General features: G+C 44.5%; 1 protein-coding gene across 1 annotated transcript in view; it reads right to left on the minus strand.

Annotated features, from left to right (window-relative positions):
- LOC149447752 (CMP-N-acetylneuraminate-beta-galactosamide-alpha-2,3-sialyltransferase 4-like) overlaps positions 1-19,465 on the minus strand; it is a 47,917-nt gene extending 28,452 nt beyond the window's left edge. Inside the window, exons 1-3 of the mRNA XM_089652081.1 lie at positions 19,400-19,465; positions 12,174-12,271; positions 283-346 (exon numbers count right to left, since the gene is read on the minus strand). Of these exons, the coding sequence (XP_089508207.1) occupies positions 283-346; positions 12,174-12,271; positions 19,400-19,449 (212 nt within the window). The 5' untranslated portion in view covers positions 19,450-19,465. The remainder of the gene's footprint in view (positions 1-282; positions 347-12,173; positions 12,272-19,399) is intronic.
- Positions 19,466-25,737: the final 6,272 nt, after the last annotated feature.

A 25,737-nucleotide genomic window follows, 5' to 3' on the forward strand; every position in this document is an offset into this window, starting at 1 on the left:
TAATTCCAACTACTTGTAAAAAAAAAAAGAATACTTCCAAAGGGATGCCTACACTGCAACATTTCTCATCAGTACATTGAGAGTGCGCCAGCTGATTATAATGAATCAGAAACAGAGCAGAAACAGATAGGAATTTGGAGCAAAGTTTGTCAGAATCCCTGCAATGTATATTGATCACCCAGAAAGGATTGCTTTTTTTTTTCTCAACAGAAGTGGAGTTACCTTTTAAGCTACAAGTAAAATTAACCGCATGAGGCATTTATTATTATAAAGATACATTACCTTTCAATCTCTTGTGGAATGTGGAAATCATTTGCAACAGCCAGCACCCTCATTATTGTGTCCTCTGAAATAAATTAGGTAAGGTAGTTTATTGATCTGAATTTCCATCTTATTTTTGTGTACATTTATATATTTATATTTAAGCACCTCAATACAGGGCACTTTTACCCCCTTCCTGTCCTGACCAATTTTCAGCTTTCAGAGCTCTCACACTTTGAATGATAATTACTCATGCAACACTGTACCCAAATGAAATTTTTGTCCTTTTTCACACAAATAGAGCTTTCTTTTGGTGGTATTTAATTAGCACTGGGTTTTTTTATTTTTTGCACTATAAATTAAAAAAAGACCAAAAAGTTTAAAAAAATATATATATTTCTCCGTACATTCTGCTGTTATCTTCTGGGAGTGTTGCGCTGCTTGTACTCGCCACTGCGCTACTGGTGGATGTCTGCTCCTCCTCAGATCTCCTGAACCTCTTTGTTTGGACTCTCTCCGTCTCACAATCCGTTGCTGACCCACTGCTTTCAACTGGCTCAGAATCTGAGTCTGACAGAGAGTTTCCCGCTACTCTCATCCATCATACTCAGTATCTAGAAAGCCTCCTCGCTAGTGTATAATTTTTTTAGACATGTTTATGCTGCACTGCTGATATTGCTGATGTTGATTTTGATGTTCACTGGTACAGATGTGGATTTGACACTGATACTCTGTGACAGATACTGAGCACTGGTAAACTGTGACAGATGTGTATTTGACGCTGGCAGGCCGTTACAGATGTTGATCACTGGTACAGAAGTGGATGAGCACTGATACACTGTGAAAGATGTGGATTTGACACTGGTAGGCCATGACAGATGTTGATCACTGGTACAGAAGTGGATGACCACTGGTACACTGTGACAGATGTGGATCACTGGTACAGATGTGCATTTTACACTGGTACACTGTGACAGATGTGGCTCACTGGTACAGTAGTGAATTTTACACTGGTACACAATGACAGATTTGGATCACTGGTACAGATGTTAATTTTGCACTGATACATCGTGACAGATGTGGATCACTGGTACCGATGTGGAATTTACACTGGTACACTGTGACAGATGTGGATCACTGGTACAGATGTGGATTTTATGTTGGTATGCCATGACAGATGTGGAGCACTGGTATAGATGTTGATCTTACGCTGGTATGCCTTGACAGATCTGGATCACTAGTACAGATGTGTATATTACACTGGTACACCGCGACAGATGTGGATCACTGATACAGATGTGGAATTTACTCTTGTATGTCGTGACAGATGTGGATCACTGGTACAGATGTGGAATTTACATTGGTATGCTGTGACAGATGTGGATCACTGGTACAGCTATGGATGACCACAGGTACTGTGTGACAGATGTGGATCACTGGTAATGTGTGACAGATGTGGATCACTGTTACAGATGTGGAATTTACATTGGTATGCTGTGACAGATGTGGATCACTGGTACAGCTATGGATGACCACAGGTACTGTGCGACAGATGTGGACCACTGGTACTGTGTGACAGATGTGGATCACTGGTACAGATGTGGAATTTACACTGGTATGCCGTGACAGATGTGGATCACTGGTACAGCTGTGGATGACCACAGGTACTGTGTGACAGATGTGGATCACTCGTACTGTGTGACAGATGTGGATCACTGGTGCATTTACAGCTGTGTGGGGGACACTATGGGGTGATGTGTGTGTGTGTTTTACACAGACCGGCTCTGCTTCTCCTCACTAGCGGGCTCTTTGTGAGGAGAGGCAGAGCCGATCAACAGACTAGTGGCCTTGTTGACAACACATGTTGGCTGTGATTGACCACAGCCATCATGTCATCAGAACAGCCAATCAGAGAGCCCATCTGCCGTGGTGCAGTGCGCTGTGTCAAGGGAACACAGGCACACCAAAAGCGCATGCGCCCACACTCTGAGGGACGTTCAGGAATGTCCACTCAGAACAGCGAAGATCCCACCTGGCTGTTTATGTGCAGTGGCCAGGTGGGAAGTGGTTAAACCACGTATATCCATTAAGTATGTCTAAACCCGTAAACAAAAACGTTATATATTGCAGCTTACCAGTCCTTCATTAGGACAGCTTTAATTTTTCTTTTTTTCAGGCTTCTTTTCCTTTATTTTCAATTTTGTAAATTATGCTTTAAAGCACAATTCCAGCTTTTTAACACCACCCACAATATTCCCTGTGGCTCCTAACTCCCACTTTCTTTTATACACTTACGTTTTATCCAGCAGTCTTCTAGTTGATCAGATGTTCCAGGGTCCTCTTCTTCTTGTCTCAGCAGTTGGCTGTCCAGAATGCTACAAAGAATGGCACAGTGTAGTGACATCAGCACCATTCTTTGCAGCATACTACTGGGAGCTCAGGGTGGCTAGATAGCATGCCTCTACCGGGCATGTCCTTGACAACTTTTAATAAAGACTGATGCTGGAGTATTGTGGAGAATGTGTGAGACTGCACTGAATCATGCAAACATACTGATCGTCAAACTTATTTTTTTTAAATGGCAAGAAACTATTTAAAAATAGAGGCTGGGCATGGGCTTTGAAGAGCTTGTAAGGGCTTGTTTTGTTTTTTTCTAAAATAACAAACATACTCACCTTTTCCGTGCAATGGTATTTCACAGATCAGCCCTGAACCTCCTCTTCTGGGGTCCCCCTCCAGCACTGTCCACTCATCCTCTTCAGTTTATGTCCCCATAGCAAAGCACTTGCTAAGGGGGCAGACATGTGGGCTCACTCCCAAGCTGGATTGTATGTGTCCATAGACACACACAATGTGGCTTGACACCGCTCCCTCCTCACAGAATTTGATTTACAGCAGCAGGAGCCAATGGCTTCTGCTGCTGCCCCTGTGTCCTGTAAGGAGAGGAACAGAGACCACTGCCACAGAAGACAAGCACAACACTCAATCAAGACAGGCAAATATTTATGGCAGTGGGAGGGTGATACAACTACTGAGACATTTTTATACCCTAATGCTTGGAATGCCTTAAGGTAAAAATGGTCTGCCTTTTGTTTGCTTGGCCTCCTCCCGGACCTGCCTGAGGACGAGTTCCTAGTTACCTTGTTATGTGAATCCCTCTTTAGTGCCAAGAAATTAGTTGGGCACCATTGGATGCAGGTGACACCTCCTACCCTTCAGGCATGGTTGATTGAAGTTAACTTGACACTTCCATATTAAAAATTGATTTATATACATAAGGGTTGCCCCATGAAATATAACAAAATGTGGGATAGATGGCTTGATACACCCACTACGTGTGCCTTAATTGAGCAGGGGTACTTGTGACTGATTTGCCCCGTCCCTCCTTACAGAATTTCTTTTACCAGCCTACATCCTGGTATAGAGTATCTGATGTTCTTGTCATCTTGTTTGAACAATGCTGTGCCCATTGTCTGTTTTTTCTTGCTCTCTCAAATGTTTATTGGACTCATCCCGGTTCTAGAGTGTTTATTACGTACTGTGCAATCTGTTGTGCAACTGTACCTTCTTTTACCTTTTTGTTAATAAAGTTATTCTAGCGTAAAAAAAAAATGTTCTGCCTTTAGTGCCACTTTTCAATTGGGATTTTTTTTCCTATTCTTCCTTGTGTGCCGAATTTATTTCTGTTGTTTTGCCCCTATGCAGAGGTAAGTCACATAGTCTGTTTTGTGGAGAAATAACAGGGACTTTTTTCACAAGGCTGTATCTCTGACACCTGAATTCCCCCGCTGAACTGGTTTGAGACTTTATTTTTGGTAGTCTGTGTTTAATTGGGAAGATTTCTTTCCAAAGATGTAACAGGAAGTGAGAGCAAATAACTACAAGGGGAGTTTAATTCCCTTTTTACACAGATGTCACAGGAACAGGTGTCAACGTTGGAAGTTTTCTACTAACCTCTTATTTTGGAGAAAACTGAAAAACATTGGATTTCCCATAATTTTCTGTCTCCATGACAGTGGTCACAAGGACAATCAGAGAGGATGATTCTACCTAGCAGGCACACAGACAACAATAAAAACACTACAGTGCTGCTAATGACGGGAATATTCACTATTTTAAACCCTGGGTAAGACTTAAAGCCCAGCTCCAGGACGTTTGCAACCCCCAACCATCCTCTAACTGCTAGTATGAAGAAAGAAAAAATCTGAATACCCATTTTTACTTAACTGCCACATGATGATCCTTCTCAGTTCTTCTGTGTACCACCTGGGGTCCATCTTCAAGTGTCTACATCACTGTTCCCTTGATGTGCATACCTCTATTGGTAGAGGCAGCACTTCGAGCTGCCAGGTCCTCTCTCATAGGCTCCAGAGGCAGGGGAACTTACAGGGAGCAGTGAGGGGACCACTGCCCAAGAAAATAACAAGCAGGGAAATATGTATAACCCCCAGGGCTGGATATTGGCTTTGCTCATAGAGGAAACTGTGAATTTGTTCCATTACACTGTGGGATGGCTTTTTTCGAGTGATAAAAAGGCGAATATATATCCAGTATAAAACATTGTCTATGTACTGGTGTCAGCAGATTGCAGCCAGTGAACCCAGATTGTATTGTATTTGATGGGCAGCCTCTATTGACATATATAAATTTCTTTAGGGGGAGGGTGGTATTAATTTCTGTTATCCACTCTTCCAATGTGGGACATCAATGTTGAGCTACCAGTTTTCTGGCGCTAAACAAAGTTTCATGTAGAAACATAGTCAGATATTTGTCAGTATCTGAATCAGGAAAATTCCCAATAAACAGGGTTTGGGGTCTAGGGAGATAGGGAAATCTATACAGTCATGTAAAAACTGGATCACCTGAGCCCAAAATCCATTTAACCGTGGGCAGTGCCAGAGCAAATTAATAAATGTGCCCAGGGATATATGGCACTTGGGGCGATAGGAATCTCCATCACCTCTAAATCGTGCAAGGTGAGTCAATGTAAGATATGCCCTATGCACAACATAGAGTTGGGTGAGGCGATCAGAGGTTTTAGGTGAAATTTTTTTGCAGGAGTCTAGTAATTCCTCCCATTCCTCATTGCCAATGATCCCTATTAGAGATGAGCGAATTATTCAAAAATTCGATTCGGCTGATTCGGCGAATTCGCGGAATAAATTCGAGTCGAATATATTCGCTGCGAATTTAACTTATAAAAAGAGTGTTTCTAGGCTTCAGAGAGCCTTTATATTAGTGCAGAACACTGTACCTTTAATTTAAATGCCCTTGGAGTCTGCTGGGGAAGAGAAATAATACTGTCAGTCAGTATGACATGCAGATGAGTGCCGTCGATCTTAGAATCACCACACACTTCACTCATTTGGGCAGTCACGGGGCCAAAACCAGAGTGTGGAGCCACAGTGTGGCGGTGGAGGCAGCAGCAATGGGAGGCCATACAGCACCCTATGAAAAAATGGAACCCACCAGCAGTGTGAGGAGACCTGAAAGTGGCACATGGCAGAGTGTGGCGATGGAGACAGCAGCAATGGGAGGCCGTACAGGGACCCATGACACACTCTGGACCTGGCAGCAGCATGAGGAGGCGGTACAGGGGCCCATGACAGATTACGGGCCTGGCAGCAGCATGAGGAGTCGGTACGGGGGCCCATGGCAGATTACGGGCCTGGCAGCAGCAATGGGAGGCCATACAGCACCCTATGACAAAATGGAACCCACCAGCAGTGTGAGGAGACCTGAAAGTGGCACATGGCAGAGTGTGGCGATGGAGACAGCAGCAATGGGAGGCCGTACAGGGACCCATGACACACTCTGGACCTGGCAACAGCATGAGGAGGCGGTACAGGGGCCCATGACAGATTACGGGCCTGGCAGCAGCATGAGGAGTCGGTACGGGGGCCCATGGCAGATTACGGGCCTGGCAGCAGCAATGGGAGGCCGTACAGGGACCCATGACACACTCTGGACCTGGCAGCAGCATGAGGAGGCGGTACAGGGGCCCATGACAGATTACGGGCCTGGCAGCAGCATGAGGAGTCGGTACGGGGGCCCATGGCAGATTACGGGCCTGGCAGCAGCAATGGGAGGCCGTACAGGGACCCATGACACACTCTGGACCTGGCAGCAGCATGAGGAGGCGGTACAGGGGCCCATGACAGATTACGGGCCTGGCAGCAGCATGAGGAGTCGGTACGGGGGCCCATGGCAGATTACGGGCCTGGCAGCAGCAATGGGATGCCCGTAATCTGCCAGCACCCTATGACAAAATGGAACCCACCAGCAGTGTGAGGAGACCTGAAAGTGGCACATGGCAGAGTGTGGCGATGGAGACAGCAGCAATGGGAGGCCGTACAGGGACCCATGACACACTCTGGACCTGGCAGCAGCATGAGGAGGCGGTACAGGGGCCCATGGCAGAGTGGCAAAGCGTAAGCAGCTTAAATTGAAGGCCATACAGAGGCCTATGTTAAAAATAATAACATGTTTGGGGCATGATTCATGGCGGATTTAGTCAGTTGTGTCAGGAACTGGTGGTTTGAAATCCAGACTAATCCACGCCTGATTCATTTTCACAAACGTGAGTCTCTCCACACTTTGGGTGGACAGTCGTGTCCTCCGCGGAGTTACAATACCTCCTCCCGCACTAAACACGCGCTCCGATGCCACGCTACTGGCCGGGCATGACAGCCTTTCAAGGGCAAATTCAGCTAGTTGGGGCCAAAGGTCAAGTTTCGTTGCCCAGTAGTCAAGGGGATTGTCTACCTCGGTTGGCAGGGTGCTGTCCAAGTAGGCCCAAGCCTGTTGTTTGAGGTCCTGCTCCAGGTCCACCTGATGCTGCTGCTGCTGCGGCTGGTTAGTAGTTTCCTCACTGCGCTGGTGAAGAAAGCTACTCATCATCGACTGCAGACTGAGGCAGCCGCTGCTGGTGGAGCTGCCACTGCTCCTACCACCCCACCCCTCCCCTGCTGCCATGGCAGCGGAACGCGAGCGCACAGGGCCCACAGTGTCTGAGGATGGACGTTGGCGCAGAAAGGCAGAGACCAACTGACTACATAGGTGGTTTTTATAGTACGTTATTTTGGCCTCCCTCTCAGCAGGTGTGAAAAAGGCCACCATTTTTGAACGGTAGCAAGGGTCCAACAAGGTGGACAGCCAAAAGTCATCCCTCTGTCTGATGGTTATTATTCGGCTGTCGCTACGCAAGCAACCGAGCATGCTATGGGCCATTTGTGCCAAGGAATGCGAGGGACTCCCTGCCTCCATCTCCACAGCATACTGCCACGGTGCGTCTGGGTCCTCTGTCTCCTCCTCCTCCTCTACCAGATGCTCCTGCTCCTCCACTCCTGTCCGCTGAGTGGAAAAACCACCCATTTCACTCAATAATTCCTGAGCACCAATGTCCTCCTCTACCTCCTCCTCTTCTTCCTGTCCTGCCCCCACAGGGGTCATGTGGCGTTGAGATCTGTGCGCCACGTCTACCGCACCCTGACCAGCCATTGTTAACAGCATTTGTTCCAGGACGTGCAACAGAGGAATGACGTCGTTCATCCCATAGTCCTGCCGACTCACGAATAGCGTGGCCTCCTCAAAGGGCCTGAGCAAGCGGCAGGTGTCACGCATGAGCTGCCAATGGCTGACATCTAAGTTACACAGGGGAGTACCTTTTATCCGCTTGTAACATCAGGAAATCGGTGATGGCCTTTCGCTGTTCGTAAAGGCGGTCTAACATATGTAGGGTTGAATTCCACCTTGTTGCAACGTCGCAGATCAGGCGATGCTGTGGAATTCCGTTCTGCCGCTGCAGCTCAAGGAGGGTGTGCTTTGCGGTGTAGGAATGGCTGAAATGCATGCAAAGTTTACGTGACATTTTAAGGATGTCTTGCAGTGGGATGGTGGATTTTAGGAACCGCTTGACAACCAGATTGAACACGTGAGCCATGCATGGCACATGGCACAACCTTCCTTGACGCAGAGCAGACACCATGTTCTTTCCGTTGTCGGTCAACATGGTTCCGATTTTCAGTTTGCGCGGAGACAGCCATCTGTCGATTTCTCTGTTCATTACACTCAGAAGTTCCTCCCCTGTGTGACTACGTTCGCCAAGGCATACCAGGTGCAGCACAGCGTGACACCGTTGCGCCCTGCACATGTGATATGCCGGTCGGGTAATGGGACTTGGCACGGGGGTGGCGGCTGAGGACACGGCGGAAGAAGAGGTGGTAGAGGCGGACATCTTTGCTGGACCAAGGACGTGCAAACATGGAGGCAAAAGCGGCGTGACCTGTCCAAGTTGCTGGTGCGGCTGTGCCGGCACCACGTTCACCCAGTGGGCCGTAAATGACATGTACTGTCCCTGACCGTGGTTACAGCTCCACACGTCGGCGCTGCCGTGCACTTTGGCAGAGACCGACATGCTCAAAGACTGGCCCACCATCTCTTCTACATGTGAATGCAGGGCTGGCACTGCCTTTTTGGCGAAGAAATGCCGGCTTGGCACTCTCCACCGCGGCGCGGCACAAGCCATCATTTCTCGGAAAGGTGCTGAGTCCACCACTTGGAAAGGGAGGGACTGCAGCACCAGCAACTTGGACAGGAGGACGTTCAGCTTCTGCACCGTCGGGTGCGTGCTCGCAAACTGTTGTCTCTTGGAAACGGATTCCAAGAAAGACTGCTGACGGAATCCGTGAAGAGGAGTAGCAGGAGAAGGAGCATCTGAATGAGCGGAAGATGCCAACGAGCGACAACTCCCCTCAGCAGAGGTGTTGGAGCCTTGACTGGCTGATAGAGGGCGATTGACGTCGGGTGACGGAGCAAGTAACGGAGCGGGTGATGGAGCGGGGGCTGGGGCAGGCAGAACCGCCGTATCTTTATCACGGTTTTCCCAGGCCACCGAATGGCGACGCTGCATATGCTGACGCAACGCTGTAGTCCCAACATGGGCCCCCTGGCCACGCTTGACTTTCTGGCCACATAGTCGACATACGGCTACGTTTACTTCCTCGGGCGGCTTGACGAAAAATTGCCACACCGCCGAGTAGGAAACTTTGCCCCCGCTACTCCTCACTGGCTGACTGCTACTTCCTCCGTGCACACCGGCACCACTACTGGCCGTGGTGGTAGGCTGCAGTGGAGCTGGTGCTCTACTCCGTGGCAGTTTGCCTCCACTGACACTGCTGCGACCCTGCTGCCTCCTGGGCAATCCACCGACTGTTTTGCTCGCTGCCAAGCTGGCACCCTCTTCTCCTGATGATGCGGAAGCAATAGCCTGATGACGACGAGGCTGCCAAGTGCGATCAGCCTCATCATCATCAATTAGGGTCTCCGCCTCACTAGCTGCGTGTGGGTCAGGAGACAGACCTGTCTCTAGACCGGCTACCGAGCCACTCTCCTCGCCAGTACTTCTTCGCCTGGCTGCTGAAGAGGCGGATGTCTCCCCCCGTTCCTGACCGCCCTCTGTTAGCTCTTCCTCACTGTACAGTGGGGCTGAGCCCACAGCATGCGATACTTCGCTTGGTGAGGGAACACCAAAGGACAGGGGCAGGTAGAGGACACGTGATTTCAGTGGGCTTGCTCCCGGGCCATGCCAACTAACGGTTGTGTCTGACGTACCCACCGACCGTTGGCTGTAGGTGTCAGAGGTGACCTGGGAAGAGGAAGACGACCAAGCCAACCAATCGATGACGGCAGGGTTGTCGGTGGAGACACGACTGCTGGATGACACCGGGAGCACTGGCTTCCTCTGCTGCCACGTCTGCTCGCTCCTGAAACATTGCCTCCTCTGCCACTCCTCTGCGTGTTGTCTGACATACTCTTTAATTCAACGATTCTGTGTCCCTGAGTAACGATTCTGTGTCCCTGAGTAACGATTCTGTGTCCCTGAGTAACGATTCTGTGTCCCTGAGTAACGATTCTGTGTCCCTGAGTAACCATTCTGTGTCCGTGAGTAACGATTCTGTGTCCCTCAGTAACGATTCTGTGTCCCTGAGTAACAATTCTGTGTCCCTGAGTAACAATTCTGTGTCCCTCAGTAACAGTTCTGTGTCCCTCAGTAACAATTCTGTGTCCCTGAGTAACAATTCTGTGTCCCTGAGTAACAATTCTGTGTCTGTCCCTGAGTAACAATTCTGTGTCTGTCCCTGAGTAACAATTCTGTGTCCCTGAGTAACAATTCTGTGTCCCTGAGTAACGATTCTGTGTCCCTCAGTAACGATTCTGTGTCCCTGAGTAACAATTCTGTGTCTGTCCCTGAGTAACGATTCTGTGTCCCTGAGTAACAATTCTGTGTCCCTGAGTAACGATTCTGTGTCCCTGAGTAACGATTCTGTGTCCCTAAGTAACGATTCTGTGTCCCTAAGTAACGATTCTGTGGCCCTAAAGCCTCTGTGGCCCTAACTCTGTCCCTAATACACAGAGGTCTGTCTCTCTTGAATGACCGGAGGCTAATGGAGAATTCTAAGATGGCCGCGATTTATAGCTCCACCATTACACAGTGCTGGCTGGCTGGCTGCTGATTGGCTAATGCGATCACATGTCATGAATGAATGCATTATGGGTCAGCGCGCCTTGTCTGCGCGCCTTCCCAGAGATCCCCGCTCCGTCGCCACACATGTCGCCGCCATTTTTGGGAAAATTCGATTCGTGCATCCGAAGTTTGCTCATTTTTGGATTCGGTGCGAATCGAATATTTCCTAATCTTCGAAACGAATTCCACTTCGTCATGTTCGATTCGCTCATCTCTAATCCCTATGTCAATCTCCCAATGAGGTTTAATAGAATAAGCCAGATCGGAGACCATTGGGGTGAGGAGAAGTTTATACAGAGTGGATATCAACTTTTGTGATTCTTCCCCATAGACAAAGAGAGGACTGGCACATTTTCTGCAAACTGAGACGCTAAAGCATGCCGCACCTGAAGGTAATGGAATAGCATATAGAACACTTGTTTCAAAACCTCAAAAGTTTTTACCACCTCATTGGATTGTACGTTTATTAAGAAGGTATAGCCCCCTACATATCCACAGCCTGGGGTCTGGAATAGTTAGGAGTTCAGGTAACAAACAATTGGACCAAGGAGGAGTGTCTGTATGAAATTGAGAGGCATTTATTCTAGAGGTGGCAAGGTCCCAAAGCCTTTTGTAATGCTGGGCCATCCCTTTAGTAGAGACCTGCGTGGCAGGGCCTGAATACCCCTAGTAATATTACAGAACGGGTGTAAACTTGAGATTTCTGGGTCGGAGACTAGAGCACTAAATCTCTGCCTCTCATATGATAAATATTGAAAAGTTGGGCAGCTAGGTAATATAGTGCAAGGTATGGCAGAGCCATGCCCCCCAGATAGGTTGGTTCTTAAGTATGTGCCATGTCAATTTATATCAACTGCTACCCCAGATAAAGGGTTTCAGAATCACATCCATAGTCTTAAATTACCTAAGTGGGATGTAGACTGGGGAATGCCAAAGTACATAGGTGTTTTGGGTTGAACTGGGTTAGTAAAAATGGTTCCGTTGCCCAAAATCCTCCAAGGGAAAAAGAAGGGAAAATAATGGTTACCCATCCGTGAATTTAATAAAACTTTTTAAACTCTCAAGATGATTTTTTGGAATTTTTTTGGTAGAACTACATATGAATTTCTCAATTTTGGTGGCCCCCTCTTTTGTGGAGAACTGCTGAACCCAACCCATTAGGCTTAACTAAAGACTTATTTCCATTGCTAAAGGATCTTTGTCCAGCACATTGCTTCTGCTTTCACTGAACATTAAAAACTTGACGATGCACTAATCCTTCCTGGATTATCCAAAACTACAAAAAATCTTTTTTTTCACCATACATATACTTTAATTTATACATAACTTCTGATTGTGTCTGAAGCTTTATTAAATATAAAAATTAGCGTGTTTTTAACCATCTTACCACTGCCATTTGTGCCATATGGAAGGTGAAATTTGGACTGTGATGTGACCCAGAAAAAATCACTGAACTTCAGAAAAACAGGGGGGTCTCTGGAGTAGCTGAAACACAATAGCAAAATATTTTATAAGAATGTTTGCCAAAAGGTGACCAAGTCTACTACTATGTGTAGAATGGATAGCCACCAGGACCTTTTTAGGCACAAATGATGCATATGATACATCATTTGGTGGCTCTCTCTGAATTGGCTGAAGTGGCTCTTGAAAATATTGTAAGAATATCGTAACTATATTTGTTCAGTTGGTGCCGAGGTCAGGTTAGTGGTGAACAACTGATCAAAGTATTAGGTATGCACTCTTCCTTTTGTTATGATTAGTTTTTTCAGACAAAAGGTTAATTTTTGGAGATTCTGATGTATATGAATCTCTGAATGGGCATAGTAACAAATGTCAACAAATCTGAAAAAAACATTATAATGAAAATAACAAATGCATTTGTTTCATTCGTGTGACGTCACATTGTGCGCTAGTAGGGCCTCTTTCACACGGTGTTCCGTATGTCCGTTTCTCATCTGTTTTTGGATGAAAAACAGACACCCATGTATTTCTATGGACTAGTGGATGTAAACGGATGATCATCTGTTCACATTTGTTAATGTCCGCATCCGTTATCTTCCATTTTTTTGAATGGAAGAAAACCCTATTTTTCTTTGTTTACAAAATATGGAACGGATGAAAAAAATATGTAAACGGATGAAAAACAGACGAAAAATGGATGAAAACTGATGAAAAATGGAAGCAAACTGATAAACTGATAAACTTACGTGAACTGATCAGTTTTTTCTTGGAAAAAATGTGACTGAATATTTGAAAAAAACAAAACCCCCATGTGAAAGAGGCCTAGTTTAGGTCCATGGGGAAATGAATTAAATTTTCAAATTTGGTAATTTCATTCCATTTGTTAATTCTGATGCAAATGACGCCAGTCGATATTGTCTGATCAGCTCATGCCATTTCTCTTGGTGGGTTGGATTAGCATCTTGAATATTTCCAATTTGATAATATATGAAAAATGTAGTACCGTATATACTCGAGTATAAGCTGAGTTTTTCAGCACATTTTTTGTGCTGAAAAACGGCCCCCTCGGCTTATACTCGAGTCAACGTCTGCGGGGGGCTGCTGTCTCTTACCTGGCTCCGGTCCCACGACGATCCGGTCCAGGAAGAGCGGCTGCTCCTTCATTCGGTTCATCCACTGGATGTTCGCGCGGCTGCTCGGCTCCGCCTTCTCACCGGTGATTGGCCGCCAGAACTGTAGCTCAGGAAAGGCACACAGGCGGCCAATCACCGGCGAGGAGGCGGAGCTGAGCGGCCCCGTGAAAATCGAGTGAAGGAGATGCAGGTAAGTGTGCCGTGCTTAGGTGCTGCTGCAACCACATATGCTGGCTGCAGCAGCACCATACTGGAACAGGGGTCAGCAAGTGTCAGTGGGAGGAATAGTGCCCCATCATTGGTGTCACTGATACCAATGATGGGGCATTATTCCTCCCACTGACACCAAGGATGGGGCACTTTTCCCCCCCCCCCACTGACACCAATGATGGGGCACTATTCCACCCCCCACTGACACCAATCATGGAGCACTATTCCACCCCCCACTGACACCAATCATAGGATACTATTCCTCCCCCCCACTGACACCAACGATGGGGCACTTTTCCTCCCCCCCACTGGCACCAACGATGGGGCACTATTCCTCCACCCCCCCACTGAAACCAATGATGGGATACTATTCCTCCCACTGACACCAATGTTGGGACACTATTCCTCCCACTGACACCAATGATGGGACACTATTCCTCCCACTGACACCAAAGATGGAGCACTATTCCACTGACACCAATAATGGGGTGCTATTCCCCCCACTGATACTAATGATGGGGCACTATTCCTGCCACTGATACCAATGATGGGGCACTATTCCTCCCACTGACACCAATGATGGGGCGCTATTCCTCCCACTGACACCAATGATGGGGCGCTATTCCTCCCACTGACACCAATGATGGGGCACTATTCCTCCCACTGATACCAATGATGGGGCACTATTCCTCCCACTGACACCAATGATGGGGCACTATTCCTCCTACTGATACCAATGATGGGGCACTATTCCTCCCACTGATACCAATGATGGGGCACTATTCCTCCCACTGATACCAATGATGGGGCACTATTCCTCCCAGTGACACCAATGATGGGGCACTATTCCTCCCACTGACACCAATGATGAGGCACGATTCTTCCCACTGGTGTTCCCACCCTCGGCTTATACTCGAGTCAATAGTTTTTCCCAGTTTTTTGTGGTAAAATTAGGTACCTCGGCTTATATTCGGGTCGGCTTATACTCGAGTATATACGGTAATCGTCCGGAAAAACTGCAACACTTTTTGAATCCACCTGGACCAACTAATGTACTAAATGAATTTTGAAAACGAATCCATTCCAATTAACGAATATGATGAAACAAAATTCTTCAATAAATGAAGGCATAGGAAATGAAAATTTCTGATGTTCACGTGTCTACAAATTATAGTAAACACTCCACTGAAAGAAGGGCTGGTTGTGAATCCCTCTTTTTAAAAAAAAAAAATGCTTCTATTTCCTATGTACAGTTGAAAAATAGCTGACTAATCTGAATCTGACTGATGACTAGTGTTCCTTTCCACTAGTGTATGACTGTAGAACTCAGTCTTTTTTTTTTTAAAGAATAAAATACAATACAATTGATTTAAATTCCTAAGTAAGGTAATATTTTGTAGAGTGAGAAAAACCTTGGCATGTGGAAAGGAAGCAGAGACGGTCCAGGGTGACCAGACTAAAAGTGGAACTTTTAAAAAGGGGTACATTTGCTTGTTTGTCTCCTTCTCCCCCCTTCCACTACCACATTTGACACTTTTGGGGGGGAGCGGGTTTTGACAGGTACTCGCTCCCACTTCCGCTCTGACCACCTAGGCGATCTGAACTGGAAGTTCTCCTCCATCACTCCCTCCCCACAGTCTTCTGGGACACATCATAAGTGTCCTTATATTAAAAGTCAGCAGCTACAGTATTTGTAGCTGCTGACTCTTAATTTTTTTTGGGGGGGGCCTGGAGCCTCCTTGGAACGGCGAGTATAGGCAGTGTGTGCTCACACGCCATCCAGGCTGGTCACACCGCTATTCATTGGCATTTTAAAAGCGATACTAATTCTTAAACAATGTGAGTGCGCATTTAGGCACAAAATAAAGATTTCTTTTTTATTGAGGATAAGGCACTATCCCTTTCTCTTTTTTTTCCCGGCACACAAGCAGAGAAGGAGTACACAGGAAGGGAGGATTCATATCCCACATTCGTTTACAGCAGTATACCCAGTAATGGAAAGCCCAAGGAAGGGAGAGTTCTCAACCCATATTTACTCACTGCAGTATATCTAAGAGTGGAGAGGTGATTAATCCACTAAGCTTCCTGCAGAGTATTACAATAGGGTAATCCTCTGCTCTTTAACATCAACACCTGCATTAATAGACTGATCGGAAGGTGTGAGTATTCCACAAGTACTTTTGAGTATGTTAATCTCATGAAAGGACTCCATACTTGGCTGGACTTATTTTTATTATTTTTATTTTCATTTTTATTATTCATATATACATTTTTATATATTTTTTAGTTTAAGATGTCATATTCATTATTGTCATTTGATATAATTTTTTATTTTATTATTTCTGATTATTGACTATATTGATATTAATATTTTGACACCTGTTCACATAGAGGGCGCGGCACCACCTATTTATTTTTTTATGTTTAATATTGGGGTTTACATAAACTTTAATGGTCAACAGACTGACCCCTATTTCATTAAAGGCTAAGTTCACTGAGCTTTGCACCTGTGATCAGTGGATTAGAGGTGCAATGGTCAGGATTCTGCAGTTTTCTGCAAGTACCTTCATATGGGCTTGTCTGTGGAAAGTTGCAGGACTTGTGAATGAACTACAAGAGCTCTCAACAGCACCCTCGCAGTTCATTCAGAACTGCATACCATCAGCCGTGGTGGCTGACGATAGTTGTAGTTAATTCACAGAAAACTGTTTTTAAACTGTGACACCGGGAGTGAAGAGAAGACCCCACCCTCGCTGTCACACCGAGGAGGGGTTGAGGGTGGAAAAGGCGACAGGAGCTGGAACATGTTACATGTTCCACCCTAAATATGGGTGGAACCTGTTTTGAAATATGAACAGTGCAGTGAAAATGTAAAATTTTGCAAATGACTAGCTGCTTGCTTAACAGGTCACAAGTAAAGATGACTTCTTTTCGGAGGGTAAATAAAAGCAGAATGTTACTTGCGTGCTTTTTGCACATGAGCTTCATAAAGCCTAACTCTAGGCTTTTTCTTTATTTTGGATAGCTTAAGGAAAGATTAGAGATTCTGACACTGCTTTCACTGCAGATCTCAGAAGGCTTCTTTGGTTGCTGCCTGGACCTTTGCTGAATGCTAGAACCAGGGAGACAGAGCAGCTTTTTGCAAACTAATGTAATTTGGCCATATTGTGAAACATCACACTTAGGGGTCAATGACCAGTCAGTCAGGACGTATAGATCGTGTAACAGCTGTACTGTCAGCTCCTGACCCCGTCTGCCACTTTTCAGACCTCAAATCAGAGCAACAATATGCAATGCAGATCTGATGGAAGTCTTCAACTCTGATGTGTCATATGACACAGTTGAGGAGAGAACTGGGCTCTGCTGCATCTGAGGTCTGGTGAATGAATTTTAAAGGGGGAGCAGGGGATATTTGCTGTGGTACTGACCCCTGCACTCTGTTACTTCTGACATCTGAACTCTGTGTCACTCTGCACTCTGCTTTACTTACACCTGACCCCTGCTTTCTGTGTTACTACTGGCCTTTGAACTCTGTATTAGTTACTAATGACCTCTGAACACTTTTACATGCTACTGACCTCTGCATCACTTACTTCTGCATCACTTATCACTGACACCTGCACTCTGTGTTACTATTGACTTCTGCACTCTTTGCTACTTACTAATGACCCCTGCATTCTGTGGTGCTTACTGCTGACTCTTGCACCCTGTGTTGTTTACTACTGACCCCTGGACACTGTGGTGTTTACTACTGACCCCTACATTCTGTGTTACTTCTGATTCTGAACTTTGCCTTACTTATTACTGACCTCTTATTTATTGCTGAATGCTGTGTTACATACTACTGACCTCTTCTGCATTACTTACTACTGATCCATGCACTCTGTGTTACTTTTGATTTCTGAATTCTGTGTTACTCCTGACCATTGAACTGTACTACTGCCCTCTGCTGTAAACTCTGGGTTACGTACTACTGACCCCTGAATTCTATATTACATGTTACTGACCCCTGCACTCTGTTACTAATTATTTCTGACCTCTGAACCTTTCTCACCTTCCTTACATTTTAATGGGCCTTTCTTACATTTTCTTCTTTAACCACTGGCCTTCCAGAGGATTTACCTCCTTCCTGAACAGGCCATTTTTTGCAATACGGCGCTGTGTTACTTGAACTGACAGTTGTGCAGTCATGCAATCCTGCGCCCAAATGAAATTTATGTCCTTTTTTTCCACAAATAGAGCTTTCTTTCAGTAGTATTTGATCTCCTCTGCATTTTTTATTTTTTGCGCTATAAACAAAAAAGGACCGACAATTTTGAAAAAACCCCCAATATTTTTGACTTATTACTCTTAAACATATCCAGTAAAAAATTTTTAAAAAATCACATTTTGTCATAAATTTAGGCCAAAATGTATTCTGCTACATGTCTTTGATAAAAAAAAATCCCAATACGTGTAAATTCATTGGTTTACGTGAAAGTTACAGAAATACAAATGGTGGTATAGATACTGGAATTTTTGTTTTTATATACTAGTAATAGCGGCGATCAGCGACTTATAGCAGGACTGCAGGAATGTGGCAGGCATTCTGACACTGGAGGGGAACTGACTGTCACTGACATCCCCCAGTGACACCAATACAGTGATCAGTGCTAATAAAAAGCACTGACACCTTACTAATGGCACTGGGCAGGAAGGGGTTCACATCTGGGGCATTCAAAGGGTTAACTGTGCCGTGTTCTGTTTTACTGTGTGCTGTGTGTGTGCTTTACTGTGTAAGCACATTGCTTTGTATAACGAGTATCCTCCTGCGCTTAAATGGAGTCCTAACCTCAAATCTGCTGACACTAACCTTATACCCAATGAGTAAATAAACCAATAAATATCACAGTGCAGCGCTGACAAAACTAAATGATAAATAAATATGTAAATGAATGGTGATCAAAATAAACCAACTTAGTACATAATATTCAGTCCCCTTGATATCCACATCAGGGAGATCCACATATAAATAAATATAAGTGTATATTGATATATAAATAATTGTGTAATAGGTGAATCCCCTCTCACTGGGAATATACAGTGCACACAGTGAAATATTAACCGTAGCACAATACTGTGAAATGACACACAAAAAATGTGCAAACCAACTGTGGACAAATGGTTAAATAGTCCCAACAATAGCAACACATATAGTGGTACTCCCACTTCACTCTCATGCAGTTGTCGTGCTGTGTAGGTGATTCACAAGTGACAATCCTCCAATAGCTAGAATGCCCCCTCACCTCCTTACTTAGACCCCAAAGGGCCAGCTCACTTTGGGGATCAACCGATCCTACAAGGACAGACTCCTCCCAGGGTTCCCCTCAATGATGGCAAGTGTCTCCAGCCTTCAACCAACTAGCAGCCAGTTCCTCCCAGGATCATAGTAAAATACAAACAGAGACCCTCCATAGTGTAACCGGTTTATTAAGTAAATAATCCAAATAAAAAATGCCCACTCACATAGCAATCGTCTTGTCTTCAGCTCATCTACCACATGCTATGGGTATCTGAAAAAGGTGATCCAATATGGCCCCCACGCCAGAAATGACGTCACCACGTTCCCGGAAGTTCCTCCCCGCGTACTGACGCGCTGCGTCACGTTTACCACGTTACTTCCTATGGGACTATTTAACTGGCGGGAAAGCAGTTAAAAAAAAGCATAAAAACACTGTGCCCTTGGGGTCTTTGACCTCTTCCAGGGTTGCCTACCCCTTCTCTCGATCCCACATATTGACATTGCATATAACCAGTGACAGTTACTTACTTGCTTATTACAAGTGCAGCTCTGGAAGCAACTTGTCCTTGGATGCACATCGGCTGCAGATTCTGTAAACTGCTAAAGAAAAAGTAACTTTATTACTATTAAGCACTGTCCTTATTCTCCTATGTATGTATTTGTATTTTCTTAAGACAACTTGGTTTTTTTCTCAAATTGTAATTTTTTTCAAGGAAAACAGCACTTAGGTGTAAAAGATTGAAATATCCTGGATAAAATTTTGACCAACACCCAACTGCACTTTTCTGATATTACCAAGAAATAAAAATGTTAACTTGTAACAGTAGCAAGCTGGGGTTGTTAAGTACGGTATGTGTGCAGAGTTCCCCCACAAATGTATTATCTTGCTGTGCGATTGTCTCACTGCCTTTCCCAGAAGTCTACACATTTTTCTGCAAATATATTTATTTATTGGTGAAAATCTTTCTAAATCTCTTGCATGAAGGGATGCTGTAGCTTTAGTTCATTACAACATTGAGAATGCTGATGTGGTTATAATGGAGACAGATGCTCCAACTTTTCCAACTTTGCAATCAGTTTAAGAAAGGTCATGCTTAAGACTTCATCTTCAGAACAGGAACACAGTTGACCGTAAATCGTTGCAATGTTTATAGTACATCTTGAGGGTTAACAGAACTGAAGCTTTACCGCATAATGACCACCCTATAGCAGATACAGTTGTGCTCAAAAGTTTACATACCCTGGCAGAAATTGTGAAATTTTGGCATTGATATTGAAAATATGACTGATTATGCCAAAAAATTCTCTTTTATTGAAGGATGATGTTCATATGAAGCCATTTATTATCAAATAGTTGTTTGGCTCCTTTTTAAATCATAATGATAACAGAAATCACCCAAATGGCCATGATCAAAAGTTTACATACGCTGGAATGTTTGGCTTTGGTACAGACACACAAGGTGACACACATGGGTTAAAATGCCAATTAGAGGTTAATGTCCCACATATGTGGCTTTTTACATTGCAATTAGTGTCAGTGTATAAATAGTCAATTAGTTTGTTAGCTCTTAAGTGGAAGCACTGACTAGGCTAGATACTGAGCCATGGGGATCAGAAAAGAACTGTCAAAAGTCCTGCGTAACAAGGTAATGAAACGTTATAAAGATGGAAAAGGACATATAAAGATGTCCAAAGCCTTGAATATGCCAATCAGTACTGTTATATCACCTATTAAGAAGTGGAAAGTTCGGGGATCTCTTGATAACCAAGCCAAGGTTAGGTAGACCAAGAAAGATTGCAGCCATAACTGACAAGAATTGTCTGGGATTCAAAGAAAAACCAACAGGCAGCCTCAAAAGAAAAACAGGCTGGAAAAAGATGGCGTGGTTGTTTTTAAGGAGTACAATACGGTGATACTTGAACAGAAATTAACTGTTTGGTCGAAGTGCCAGAAAGAAGCTTTTACTGCACCAATGACACAAAAAAGCCCAGTTACAACATGCCTGACCAGGCCTTTTTGTGTCATTGATGCAGTAAAGGCTTCTTTCTGGCACCTCAACCATGCAGCTCATTTTTGTTCAAGTGTCATCATATTGTGCTCCTTCAAAACAACCACACTGTCTTTTTCCAGAGCAGCCTGTATTTTTCTTGTGGTTACCTGTGGGTTTCCCTTTCTATCCTGAAAAATTCTTCTGGCAGTTGTAGCTGCAATCTTTCTTGATCTACTTGACCTTGGCTTGGTATCAAGAGATCCCCGAACTTCCCACTTCTTAATAGGTTTATATTACCTACAGCGGACAGGAGTTGCCATGGGCGCGAAGTTTGCACCGAGTCTGGCAAACCTCTTTATGTCAAGATGGGAAGAGGACATAATATATTCTAGAGACTGGCCGCATTTAATTTTCTATCGAAGGTTTATTGATGACATCCTACTTCTCTGGGAGGGTGACAGTTTTTTACGTTGAACAACTTTTTTACCACCCTCAACCACAATAATAATAATATTAAACTCACTTTCCAGTATAGCAACAGTGAGATTAATTTTTTGGACTTAACTTTATGCAAGAATGGTGAATACATTTCCACCAAGACCTTCTTCAAAGCAACAGATAGGAATAGTTATATCCCTAAAGATAGTTGCCACCTCCCCAGATGGCTAGACAATATACCGAGGGGCCAATTTCTCCGTGTCCGGAGGAATTGTACGGAAATAGATGACTATAGAACACAGGCTAACATACTCAAAGGGAGATTCATTGAGAAAGGCTATGACGAGAATATCTTAGAAAGGGAAATTACTGAAGTGGCTCATATTGAGAGAACGAATCTCCTGACGTCCAGAAGTAAAGTTCAAACAGAGAGGAAATGTCCCTTTATCACCAACTTCTCAACACAACATAAGGAAGTGGCCAATATTATTAGAAAAAATTGGAACATTTTAAAAAATGACCCGGTTTTGGGGGAAACCCTTCCTGATCGACCGGAAATCACTTACCGGAGAGCCCCAACATTAAGAAACATGCTAGCTCCTAATATTGTCAACCCCCCTAAGCCTCTTACATTTGGTTTCCTCAACACCAAGGGATTTTTTCCCTGCAATAAATGCATGTTATGCACCTTTAACGGCATTCATAAAAGATCTGTGAAAACTTTTAGTTCAAACATAACTGGCCAATCCTATGACATACAATCAACTATTACTTGCTACAGTTCCCATGTAGTATATCTCCTGAGTTGTACCTGTGGTAAGCAATATGTAGGACGAACGACAAGGAGATTGAGAGACAGGTTACGTGAGCACCTATCTAACATCAAAAAAGGTTTTAAGGATCACTCACTGTCCATGCACTTTCGTCAACATCACAACAGGAACCCACACGCACTTAAATTCATAGGTATTGACATGGTTAATAAGAATTGGAGAGGCACACATAAGAGAAGAGCCGTTTCAATGCTAGAAATGAAGTGGATTTTTTTGTTACACACCCAAGCACCACAAGGGCTAAACGTAGAGCTAGATGTAAACTGCTTCATCGATACCAGCTAATTTATTATTATCAAGGCGTTCTTTATGGGTGGTTCTATTCATTTGATCACTATACCAGTCAATAGTTCATACGCGAACTATCGTAGTAGGGGACAGGCTTTTTGGATTGCTACCAGTCTTTAATACATTTTTTCTTTCATGATTTTTATGTTCATTTTCATATGGACCTTTACTTTTATTTATTCGAATTTTAATGAGGTTATTTTTTCCTACCTTTTTAGCTTTATATAAGGTTGTTTTATCATATGAATATATTTATATAAGGTTGTTTTATCATATGAATATATTCAATTATCTGCACCCATTCGTTTGGGGAGATGTGAAACGTTAATCTCATATGGTTCATTGTACTGACCAGTATTAACCTATTTATCTGCTATGGATTGTTCTGATTAGATATCAAATCCAATTTTAGATTTCATTAAGAATAGATTTTCTGGCAATGTTGTGTAGACCATTTCATTACATGAATATCACAGATTAATGCCAGCGGATTATTACTCCTATTTACCATGGAGTGATATTGGTTGAGTGGCATGTTGGAGGAATTACCCTAACCATCCACAAGATGTCACTATCCATAAAATCTCCATGAGACTATGTTTATAGTTTTTTTATATATACACTTTTATTTCTATATTTGATGTCTCTTATGTCCTAAGCTCACCCTTAATAAAAAGCATTGTGAGCTGATTGTAAAGTAAGTTAAGAGAATCCTCGATGCTCCTGATGCTGGGCGTCTGCTAAGGAGGTTTTCTGGTATGTATACACTGTGGCACCAACAAAATGGCATCCGCGAACGCTCACTGCGCATGCGCGAATGCCCTCCCTATTTATGAACTCTTGGAAAATGGCCGCGAGCGCTCACTGCGCATGCGCGAAAGTCCGATTTCCGTCTATGTACTCAAATCACTGGGAAAATGGCCGCTAAGTCACTAGTGCGCATGCGCGAACCGGAATCGGCGACGCAGGATTGCACAAATGCGCGCCAATTACCTCTCTATATAAGCACAATCATTTACCATGGGCACACTCCCTCTGAGGAAGTGTTATTCACACGAAACGCGTTAGGGAGGTGCCCCTGACCTGTGTATCCATACCACAAGGCTATCCTGACTGACACCCTGGTGGCCAGACTCTGTTTTGGATAGGCTTCTCTGGGTCTCATCTATTGCATGGGAGCCCGCTTTTGAAGGTTACGTTTATTTGGGAATGATGTGTGATCACCCCCTCCCCCGCTGATGATCTGTCTGGTGGATGACTTACCATTATACCTGGATTGATGACATCTGGTGGCCAACCTGCAGATGACATCCTCCTAATATCACAAGTCCAGAGCACCAGGAGCGGGTCTTAATTGCTCCATGCGCATCTTTTGCGCTATCTGGTTAGTGCATTATTTGTACAATCATGAGATCACAAGAGTCACGAATATCTTTGCACAAGGATTATTGGGACAATTGCACCTATCACTTTATCTCACCATGCAATATGGACTGAGTTTTTTCATATAAGTTATTATGCTATTCATGTTCTGATTTTCCGCCTGTTCTTACTAACTTTAATAGCGCTGCATATCTTATTTTACAACCTAGATAATATACTGTTCAGTTGACTACAGAAGTAATACAGTGTTGTATATCACAGAAACAGAAGAGTGCTTGCATTTTATTTGTTTTAGCTGTAAACACAGACGGTTCAATAAGTATCTTTTTTACCTTGACATGTAGCCTTCTATGTTTTTATACAATAGAATACCAGAACCTAACCCTACGAAGACGAGCACCACCAGAACCGTCCTGTCTGGAAAGGAAAAAAAAAACTATTAGTGTAATCATACAAGGATGAGGAAATGCTGACAATCCTATAAAATATACAGAAGTAGAAATACTTTTGTTCCAGAAACGCAGGCAAAATACATCTTACTTATTTATCATTGTTTGTGTTCATTATGTCTTTCAAATTAGAGACCATTGGTGTTACCATAAAGAGCGACCAACATCTTCACTGTAGGCAGTGCACACTGGGGTCTGGGCACCAAAAAAAAGACTGGATAACTCCTTATTTGTGTTTGTTTTTTAGTTCACCTTGGTTTAAATACTGCGCCTCTCTTCTCAACTGTTTGATAGCCATTATTTGAGGGAGCAGCTTGTGCTCACCTCTCTAAATAACCTTTTATGTAACAGGTGGGGGAGGACTGATTGGAAATACTATAGTAGAGTGTCACTTGAGTGACATATATGAGTTCGTTGAGGCTGCGAATATCATATCCATGCACCCAGCAACAGTTTTGGGGCTTTTGGATGTCTACACAAATGAGACTATTACAGGTTGATAACATGCATATTTTCATATTGTTGCTATAATACCCTCTCTTCTCAAACTCTCTTTTGTTTACCCCTCCTCCCCACCACACAACCTGTACATATCACCCTCACTTCTGCCCTCTCAATATCACTGCACTTATCGCCTGCTCTCTCTTGGTCCACATAATGTCACCGCTACAAAAGCACTGCGGCATCTGCCCTCATATAAACCTTGGTCCCACCTCACCTCCCTCACCCTCCTATTACTACTAACTTCTGGAGACATTGCCCCAAACCCTGGCCCTCCACCATCAAACTCCAACCCACAGAAGCAGCAGCCTCCCCTCTCTGGCCGCAGCCGCAACCCTCACTCTCTCCTCAATTCCCCTGCTTCCACGCACCAACCCCGCCCTCCTATGTGCCCTCTGGAATGCCCGTTCAGCCTCTAACAAACTCTCTACTATCAATGACCTCTTCCACTCCATCAACCTTCTTGCTATTACTGAAACCTGACTCCAGGATTCCGACTCTGTCTCCTTAGCTGCACTCTCCCATGGCGGCCTCCTCTGGACTCACTCGCCCAGACCCAGCGGACAAAAAGGGGGCGGAGTCAGACTTCTTCTTTCCCCACAAAGCATGTTCCAGGTTCTTCCTGCCCCTCTGTCTCTGTCCCTCCGCTCTTTTGAAGTGCACTGTATTCGTCTCTTTTCTCCTGTTTGTCTGAGGATTGCTGTCCCCAGGCCCAGTTTCACGCTTTCTCGATGACTTTTCAGCATGGTTACCATACTTTCTCTCCTCTGAGGTGCCTGCCATCATCCTCGTTGACTTTAACATCCCAGTCAATATTCACACCCCTGCCACCTCTCAACTACTCAACCTAACTTCCTCTTTTAACCTAACACAATAGTCACAATCCACCACCCACTCCAATGGCAACACCCTTGACCTTGTATTCACCCACCTATGCACTCCCTGTAACCTCTCTAACACCCCTTTCCCTCTCTCTGATCACA

The sequence above is a fragment of the Staurois parvus genome, unplaced genomic scaffold, assembly GCF_062004578.1.
Source record: "Staurois parvus isolate SC_StPar_1 unplaced genomic scaffold, SC_StPar_1.0 ptg000671l, whole genome shotgun sequence".
Taxonomy (NCBI): domain Eukaryota; kingdom Metazoa; phylum Chordata; class Amphibia; order Anura; family Ranidae; genus Staurois; species Staurois parvus.